General features: G+C 36.8%; 1 protein-coding gene across 1 annotated transcript in view; it reads left to right on the plus strand.

Annotated features, from left to right (window-relative positions):
• Ccdc18 (coiled-coil domain containing 18) overlaps window positions 1-10,415 on the plus strand; it is a 98,433-nt gene that overhangs the window by 57,632 nt on the left and 30,386 nt on the right. The window contains exons 17-21 of the mRNA XM_029545195.1: window positions 1,394-1,510; window positions 3,777-3,944; window positions 5,992-6,134; window positions 8,137-8,300; window positions 10,129-10,342. Coding sequence (XP_029401055.1) covers window positions 1,394-1,510; window positions 3,777-3,944; window positions 5,992-6,134; window positions 8,137-8,300; window positions 10,129-10,342 — 806 coding nt within the window. The remainder of the gene's footprint in view (window positions 1-1,393; window positions 1,511-3,776; window positions 3,945-5,991; window positions 6,135-8,136; window positions 8,301-10,128; window positions 10,343-10,415) is intronic.

A 10,415-nucleotide genomic window follows, 5' to 3' on the forward strand; every position in this document is an offset into this window, starting at 1 on the left:
ATAGGAAACTTTTGGGATAGCATTTGAAATGTAAATAAAGAAAATAATAATAATAAAAAAATAAAAACTATTTATTGGTTCTTTGTGAATTTCAGCTCATGCATTCCAATCCCACCCTTCTTCCCCTCCCCTTGCACCTGTACTCCACACTTGCAACCTTCCACTCAAGAGAGGAAAAACAAATTTCACTGTGGAAGCTGTAGTGTGTCATATAGTATATCCTTTTGCACATACAGTGTACTTATATATAATAATATATAAACCTAAAATATATAAATATATTATTATAATAATAAATAAATCTAAAAAAAAGAAAAAAAGAATCTTATGACTTGATGGGATAGATGGGTGTGGTTATGTATGTATGCATAAACCAAGGACCTTGTTGTCTTGTTGTCCGCCCCCTAACCCCCCAGTGTTTTGCTGTGTAGTTTTGGCTGTCCTGGAACTAAATCTGTAGACCTGGCTGCTTCTGTAGATCCACCTGCTTCTGCCTCCAAAGTGTTGGGATTAAAGATGTGTGCCACCACTGCCCATTTTGAGTTAGTTTTTAAAAAGTTATTAAATTTGATTTGTTCCTTTATATTTAGATAGCATAAAGCATTTATTTATAAACACTTGAGTCAAGTTATTGTTATCTTTAAGAAAAATACTTTCACAGATACTAAGCAAAGAATTTGGTTTTTTGCTCTGAAAAATTTTTTATCTTCTAAATAAACCAGAATTTCCAAATGATACCATCTTACTAACATTCTTAGGATATTTGTGCTTATTTAAGAAATAAGCAATATGTTTACCTTTTTAAGAGAGTACTTTTGGGTGTCTGCTTGTTATTCTTTCAAATAACCATTCTACAGTTTTGAACCCCTCTGTCATCTCATAGTGCCTTGCCCTGAACTTACTTTGTTCAGGAATCTATTATGTGATTCCTCTTTGGTTCCCTGGTTTGCTGTGAAGAACGAGTTTTTACAGTGAATCTTTTCTGTCATACTATTTTATATCCTAAATAGAACTATTTTAGAGGTGTAAATATTACCTAAAATTTTTGATCACTTTGATGCATGTTGAGATTGCTTACACATAAGTGTGTGTTGCAGTATAGGGTTGGTGGAGGTCAGAATAACTTTCCTGAGTTGATTGTCTCCTTCCACCACTGGTTCAGGAATCAAAATCAGGACACCAGGCTTGTGCAGCAAGTGTTTTATTTTTGAGGCAGACTCTTTCTACATAGCCCTGGATTTCCTGCATCTCACTATGTAGACCAGGCTGGCCTAGAACTCAGAGATTTGCCTTCCTCTGCCTCCTAAGTGCTGGGGTAAAGGCATGTGCCTCCACACCCAGCCTTGGTGTTTCTTGTTGTTTGATGTTATATTTTTACTTGTTTTTACCTTAGGTCAGACAACTGGATTCAGCATTAGAAATTTGTAAGGAAGAACTTGCTTTGCATTTGAATCAGTTGGAAGGAAATAAGGAAAAATTTGAAAGACAGCTGAAGAAGAAATCTGAAGAGGTAAGTTGCTCCTTTATTTAGAAAATTTACAAGATTTTTTTTTCAGTGTCTGAATTTTTTGTCTGCATGTACACCTGCATACCAGAAGAGGACATTAAGTCCCTTTCTAGATGGTCATGAGCCACTATATGGTTGTTGGGAATTGAACTCATGACCTCTGGAAAAGCAGCCAATGCTCTTAACTGCTGAGCCATCTCTCCAGCCCGAAATTTACAAGTTTTTGCTCTTATTGTTTTGTTTTGTTTTTAAATAGTCTTTTCAATATACTTAATTTTGTTTGGTGTTTTTAAAGACAAGATTGGTCTAGGGTATCCAACAGTAACTTCAGACTTGCTATACAACTGATGGTATAGAACTTATGATCTTTCTGCTTCTAATTGTCGAGTGCTGAGATTACAAATGTGTATAGCCATGCCTGGCTTTTGTGCTGCTGGGGATGGCACCCATGGTATGCTAGGTGCCCCAAGTTGCTTTTCTGTAACTGTGGTAAGACACCATGACTAAGGCAACATAGAGAAGAAAGAATTTATTTGGGGCTTCCAGCTTCAGAGGGTTAGAATCTATGATCAACATGGCGGGGAACATAGCAGCAGGCATGGCCCTGGAGCAGTAGCTGAGAGCTTATATGTTGAGACACAGCCATGAGGCAGAGAGTTAACTACAAATGGATGAGTCTTTTGCAACCTCAAACCCTACCCCCAGTGACACACATCTTCTCACAAGGTCACACTCCCTACTCTCCCAAACAGTTTCACCCACCGAGTATCCAGTGATTTATACCTAGGGGAGCCATTCTCTCTCAGACCACCATACTAGGCAGAATCTTTAACAACTGAGTTACATCCTCATCTCCTTAATATGCTTTAAAAGTACATCTTTATATATAATATATGTGACATTAAAAACAAATTCTAAGTTATATATTCTTTAAAGAACAGACTTTCATTACAGCATAAAATGGAATACCTTAAAATTTAAATTGATTTAGTTTTTAGAATCAGAGTAGTAACTTATAAGCATTACAGAATGATTTTTTTTTTTTTTAAGATTTATTTATTTATTTATTATATGTAAGTACACTGTAGCTGTCTTCAGACACTCCAGAAGAGGGCATCAGATCTTGTTCCGGATGGTTGTAAGCCACCATGTGGTTGCTGGGATTTGAACTCCGGACCTTCGGAAGAGCCGTCGGTGCTCTTACCCACTGAGCCATCTCACCAGCCCCAGAATGATTTTAATACAAATTAAATAATATCTAAAACATTGTTTTAGATTTAGGAGTATAAAATTCTTCAAAAATTTGATTTTTTTTTGTTTTTTATTTTTCATTTTTTGTTTTGTTTTGGTTTTCAAGGCAGGGTTTCTCTGTGTAGCTCTTGCTGTCCTGAACTCACTCTGTAGACCAGACTGGCCTCGAACTCAGAGATCCGCTTCCCTCCTGAGTGCTGGGATTAAAGATGTACACCATCACTGCTTGGCAAAAATTAAAATTTCTGCTTTTGTTTCTTGTTTAATGATTAAGAATCAGGTTTTAGAAGCTGAACATGGTGCCGCATACTTATAATCCCAGTACTTGGATGGCTGATGCAGGAGAATCATGAGTTTTAAGCTGATCCTGAACTACCTAGGTTTTTTTTTTTATTAGATATTTTCTTTATTTATGTTTCAAATGTTATCCCCTTTCCTAGTTTCCCCTCAGAAAAATCACCTATCCCCTCCCTGAACTACCTAGTTTTAAGCTATCCATGGTTATGTAGTGAGATACTATTTTTTTTTAAAAAATCAGGTTTAGCAACTAAACTTTATTGAGATATAATTTGCAGTTACTAGATTAAAGACCCTTTTTGACATGCATGTATCGCATAGGAACATTTCAGAAACATACCAAACAAGAGCCAACCCTATAAACATGTCCAATTCATCTCCCCTGTCGGAATTATGAACCCTGCCCTTCTCGCTCCATGACCAACTATGCTGCTGTATGAAAAGTGGGACAATTAAGGAAGACACATTTACGTTCATTGGTTTTTTTTTGTTTGGTTGGTTTTTTTTTTTTTTTTTTTGGTTTTTCTAGACAGGGTTTCTCTGTATAGTTCTGGCTGTCCTGGAACTCACTTTGTAGACCAGGCTGGCCTCAAACTCAGAAATCCTCCTGCCTCTGCCTCCCAAGTGCTGGGATTAAAGGCGTGCACCACCACGCCTGGCTACGTTCATTGGTTTTTATTTGAAACATTTCATTGTAAAAAGAAATGTGTATCTTTGCTAGGTATATTGTTTGCAGAAAGAGCTAAAGATAAAGACTCATAATCTTGAAGAGACGAGTGAACAAAATGCCATTCTACAGCATACTCTTCAGCAGCAGCAGCAGATGTTACAGCAAGAGACCATTAGAAATGGAGAGCTAGAAGATACTCAGAGTAAACTTGAAAAACAGGTATATATTATTAATTAAAAATAGTTTGATTTTTATGAAATAAAATTTAAAAATCATTGGGAGGTGTTTGATTAGTAAACATAATTTCTTATGTAATAAGACCTAGACCGCTTACTACCAAGGTCAGATTTCTTTTTTTTTTCCGAGACAGGGTTTCTCTGTGCAGCCCTGGCTGTCCTGGAACTCACTTTGTAGACCAGGCTGGCCTCGAACTCAGAAATCCGCCTGAATCTGCCTCCCAAGTGCTGGGATTAAAGGCATGCGCCACCATGCTCGGCCAAGGTCAGATTTCTTATGCTACAAAATTTTATTAAAATTTAAACTTCTTGACTGAATTTTTTTATTGAATCTAAAGTTAATACCTATCTGAATTATTATGTCTTCTGAAGTCTCCTTTTTGAATAACACATGTGGTATGAAAAAAAAAAGAAACCTTTTCCCCAAAAAAATAACTGCTACTGGGCTATGCAAATAAGTTTTGATCTCGGGATTATAGCCAGTGATACAGTTCCTGTCTAGTACACATAAGGCTTTGGGTTCAATTTTTAAGACCACAACCAAGATTTGTTTAAATTAAATAATGATGATATCATTTCACTGAAAGAATCCTAGACAATTTGATACTAGAGAATAATCTTTTTTCTTTAATTCATTATTAACTTTGTCTCAATCTCTTTCATACATATTCCATTTTTTCTCTTTCATAAGAAATAAAATATATGAAAAATATAGATTTTCTGATTTCTTCTTAGTACATCATAATTTTTAGTCACATATGTGATTATATATTATTAGCAAATAATATATTGGCAGAATATATTGGCAGTACATATATGTTCTGAATTCATCCTCAGTCACCTTTTTTTGACATGAGAAGAAAAAAAAAAAAACTTTTCAAATTGGGATAATAAAAAAGGGGAAACGGGAGAGAGAGAGCTCTGCAGTTAACAGCACTGGCTGCTCTTCCAGTGGACCTAGGTTGAATTCCCAGTACTCACATGGCAGCTCACAACTGTCTGTAACTCAAGCTTCAGGGGTTCTGACAACTTCACACAGACACACATGCAGGCAAAACATCAATGTACATAAATAAATTATTAAATAAATTATTTAAAAACAATGAGAAGTGAACTGTTTAATGTTTTGTGTATTTCTTTCCCTTCCTCTTTGTTTACATTCCTTCCTTTTTCTTACTTGTGCTATGGAATGAATTGAATTCAGACCTCTCATGTGCAGCAGTCATGCACCATCTCACCTGAACTTGTTCAATTCTTCTAACTCACTTTACTGGTACAGATGTGCAACTACTGTAAGGAGATACATGAGTGACTTATCTTAAAAGTTAGTTTTGGTACTGGAGAGATGGCTCAGCGGTTAAGAGCACTGACTGCTCTTCCAGAGGTCCTGAGTTCAAATCCCAGCAACCACATGGTGGCTCACAACCATCTGCAATGGGATCCGATGCCCTCTTCTGGAGTGTCTGAGGACAGCTACAGTGTACGTACATTAAAAAAAAAAAAAAAAAAAAAAAAAAAAAAAAAAAAAAAAAAAAAGCGAGTTCCAGGACAGCCAGGGCTACACANCGGTTAAGAGCACTGACTGCTCTTCCAGAGGTCCTGAGTTCAAATCCCAGCAACCACATGGTGGCTCACAACCATCTGTAATGGGATCCAATGACCTCTTCTAGTGTGTCTGAAGATAGCGACAGTGTACCCATATAAATAAAATGAACAAATCTTTTTTTAAAAAAAGTTAGTTTTGTTCTTATTGTTTCAAAGCATCCTCATTTATATTTTAATTTTATTATTCAATTTTTGAGATGGAGTCTTTTTATATTTTCGAGATTGGCCTTGAGCTCCGGGACTCTTCTAACCTCAGCCTTCCCAGGGTTCGAGCTATAGTTACATTCCACCACACCAAAGCTGACTTTGATTTTTAGAATTCATCTAAAACTAAGTGATAGGTTGGACTACATATAAAGTATTTTTTTCTGGATAGTGCTGGCTTGTAATTAAATTTAAAGACTTAACTGAAAAATGCTTAACAGGTATCAAAGCAAGAACAAGAGCTTCAGAAACAAAGGGAAAGTTCAACAGAAAAGTTGAGAAAAATGGAAGAAAAATATGAAACAGCCATACGTGATGTGGATTTGAAAAGGCAAAAAATTATCGAGCTAACTGGTACTGCCAGGTAAAATTTGAATATAGTAGTTTTATTAGCCTTCTCAATTTTGTATTGCTAAGTTTGAGTTTCAGATTTAATAATATGCAGTGAGATATTTTTCTGAGGAATTAACTTCTTCATAGCCTAAGTTCCTATAGCATTTTCTTATATCTCCCTCATATCCTTCTTTTTTTTTCTTTTTTTTTTTTATCATACTACAATTTTTGCTTTCTTTTCTTAAAATAAGGACCCTATTTAGCTTATTTTAGGGTTCCCCACAACATTTAGTATAGCTAGCACAGATCTTATAGTTTACAGGCACTCGGAAACTGCTGTATTAGATTATAAATAACACTGAAAGTTACTAACAGGCAAAGCTCTCCTCACACTGTGGAATCTCTCAGAGGACCTAATTGGGTGTTTTTTGTTGTGGTGGTGGTGGTGGTTGTTTTGTTTTGTTTAGTTTCTCAAGACAGGGTTTCTCTGTGTAGCTCTAGCTATCCTATAACTCACTCTGAGGACCAGGCTGTCCTTGAACTCAGAGATCCACTTGCCTTTGCCTTCCAAGTGCTGGGATCAAAGGTATGTGCCATCACCACCCAGTCAGGGGACTTAATTGTATGTAGGATAAATAAAATGGTTCTCAACCTTGACTAGACATTCAAAATTATCACAGTAAATTGACATAATTCTACCCCCATTTATACCAGTATCTGTCAAATGTGAACTTACATGCAGGAACTAAAGCCTTATGTCCCCAGATTTCCTTTCTCATTGACAGGGATTAAGTATTAAGATAGGGCCCTGGACTTAAAGTAGTACTTGCTTGACCAGATACAGGCTTCTTAACAGTGCCAGTGACTTATTGTTCCTTCAAGATTTCTTTCCTATTGACAAGTATCTAGCCACTAATACAGCATTTCCACTAGTGACCGTTGTGAGGCCAGGAAGACTACTCACGCTGTAGCGCTAGCGCTATCCTTGAAATACAAGGATACAAAATACAAGAATACAAGAAATGCTGCATTTCCAATTCCAGGCCCATTGCTCTTTTCTCCTTTCTCAGCCAACTTCTGAAAACTCCTGTTGTACCTTCTGGAGTTCATACACATCTGCTATATTCTCTGCCTTTTCTTTTCTCTTACTATAATAAACCTCTGACATTACCCTGAGGGCATTATTAGTTCTCTTGCAGGCTTCTAAACTAAAGAAACTTTTTCCCATGTTCTTATACCAGAGAGTCAAAGCTGTACTCTGAGCTAATGTCATCAGATAGTGCCCGTCTGACACTGCTCTCGCCAACATCAGCTCTGGTTTGTCAGTATTCATTTAACTGATGCAGGTTATGACTTGAGTTTTCTTGTTTAAAAGCTTTCTTCTCTGATTATTTTATTTCCATCATACTTCAGACATCCCCATAGTTTACCCTAGAGCTCACTGTTTCTAATATTTACTATTATTTCTAATATGTTACTTTTCCGATACCTGTTTTGCTTCCTTTCCTCTGATTTGTCTTTGAGACGGCCTTAGTGTGTAGTCTGGGCTACCTCGGACTTACAAACTTTGTCCCTCGCCTCCCTCTTCTCTGCTTGGACTCAGATTGTAGCTATTACTTTTCTTTCCTGACCTAAAAATCAAGTTAGTCACTAAAATCACTCTGTTAGCCTTCTCTTTGGCTTATGCTGATCAATCTAAGAATTTCTAATCACTTTTAAAACTAAAAAAGACATCTTGATAATAAGTCTTTAATATAGTCTTTATGATAATTTATTTAGCCTCTTTATTAATGTTTCAAATAATAGAACTGTCATGTGCTTATCCTTGCATGTCCTCAGTCTCTACAAAATTGTATAAAGTTATGTGTAGTTAGACTGAAAATTTTAAAAGTATAATAGGTGACTTAAAAATCTGAGTGGAAATTTTGCTATTATTTATCCTAATAGAATTTACATACTTAAAGTAGGAGACAAGTTTGGTATAAAGTTGCCACATTACATGTTGTGTTGTTTGGGTTTTTTTTTATAATTAGGCAAGCCAAACTTGAGATGGATCAGTACAAAGAGGAGCTGTCTAAAATGGAAAAAGAAATAATTTATTTGAAGCGAGATGGGGAAAATAAATCCATGCAGCTTTCTCAGTTAGATATGGTTTTAGATCAAACAAAAACAGAACTAGAAAAGACAACAAATTCAGGTAATCAACTAGTTAGCTGAATTTAACTTAAATACAATACCTCTGTGTGTGTGTGTGTGTGTGTGTGTGTGTGTGTGTGTGTGTGTGTGTGTGTTGGTTTGAATAAGAATGGTCTCTCGGGGGCTGGAGAGATGGCTCAGTGGTTAAGAGCACCGACTGCTCTTCTGAAGGTCCTGAGTTCAAATCCCAGCAACCACATGGTGGCTTACAACCATCCATAACAAGATCTGATGCCCTCTTCCGGAATGTCTGAAGACAGCTACAGAGTACTTACATATAATAAATAAATAAATATTAAAAAAAAAAAAAAAAGAATGGTCTCTCTAGGCTTATACATTTGAAACCTTTGTCATCAGGGAGTGGCACTACTTGTGAAGGATTACCGACTGTGGCCTTGTTAGCATAGGTATGGCCTGGTTTGAGGAAGTATGGTACTAGGGGTGGGCTTTAAAGTTTCAAAAGCCCAAGCCAGGCCCAGTTTGGCTTTCTTCTGCCATTTTTGGATCAGGATGCAGGTCTCAGTTGCTACTCCATTTTCTGCTTGCATGCCTTCATAGTCCCTACCACAGTGACAGTGGACTAAACTTTTAAAAGTGTAAGCAAGCCCCCAATGAGAGAAATGTTTTCTTTCTTTTTCTCTAAGAAAAAAATTTCTTTTTGTTTTATGTGCATTAGTGTTTTGACTGAATGCATGTCTGTGTGAGAGTGACAGGTCACCTAGAACTGGAGTTGCAGACAGTTGTGAGCCACCATATGAGTGCTGGGAATTGAACCTCTGACAGAGCAGCCAGTACTCTCAACTGCTGAGCCATATCTCCAACCCAAATGTTTCTTTAAGAATTGCCTTGCGAGCCGGGCCGTGGTGGCGCACGCCTTTAATCCCGGGAGGCAGAGGCAGGCGAATTTCTGAGTTCGGGGCCAGCCTGGTCTACAGAGTGAGTTCCAGGACAGCCAGGGCTACACAGAGAAACCCTGTCTCAAAAAAAAAAAAAGAGTTGCCTCAGTCAAGGTGTCTCTTCATAGTAATAGAACACTGACTAAGACATATTTAAGTGGAATAAAATGAACAGTTGTGATGGGGCTACAAGGGACAGTGTTCAGTATTTTGCCTCTTCTAGATAAATAAAAGTAGATATCCTTATTTATAAAGTTCTATCAGATTTTTTTTTTTAGAGTCTCATGAATCCTAGGCTGTCACTAGAACTATATATGTAGTGAAGAACAACAATGAACTTCTGATCCTCCTGCTTCCCACCTCTCTAGTGCTAAGATTAATATACAGGTACCAATATGTCCAGTTTATCAGTACTGGAGATTAAGTCCAGGCCCTTGTGAATGTTGGGCAAGTACTCTTCAAACTGAGAATTTCATAGATTCTAGTTCTCAAGTTGAATATTCTTGTGTGTGGATGCATGCATATGTGTATGTTTTATTTACATGCTCATGTGAATATGTGCATTTTGGTCTATGTGCATGTGGAGGACAGAGTTTGAAGTGAGTATATTCCTGGACTGCTGACATCATATTTTTTTGAGACAAGGTTTCTGATTAATTGGCAGGGCTAACTGGGCAACGAACTCCAGCAATCTGTCTGTCTACACCAATACTTAATAGGGTTACAAATACAGTCTTATGTATGAATGTCTGGAAACTAAACTCAGGTCCTTATGTTTAAACAACTGATTTAATAACTGAAACATCTTCCCTGCCCCTTGAATATTATTTTTTTTCTTTTTCTTTTTTTTGAATATTATTAATTATACTTACTCATAAGTTCTTAATAAAATGCTTTACATACATTTTTTAATGATTTTTATCTTCTTAATAGTGAAGGAGTTAGAAAGGTTACAACACCACACAGAAACTGAACTAACAGAAACCACGCAGAAACGGGAAGCTCTTGAAAATGAACTACAGAATGCTCATGGAGAATTGAAAAGTACCTTAAGACAACTACAGGAATTGAGAGATGTACTACAAAAGGCTCAGTTATCATTAGAGGAAAAATACACTACAATAAAGGATCTCACTGCTGAACTGAGGTGAGTCAAATAATAAGAAAAGATACCATGCCAGGCAGTGGTGGCACACGCATTTAATCCCAACACTTGAGAG

This window comes from Mus pahari, chromosome 13, assembly GCF_900095145.1.
Source record: "Mus pahari chromosome 13, PAHARI_EIJ_v1.1, whole genome shotgun sequence".
In the NCBI taxonomy this organism is placed as follows: Eukaryota; Metazoa; Chordata; class Mammalia; order Rodentia; family Muridae; genus Mus; species Mus pahari.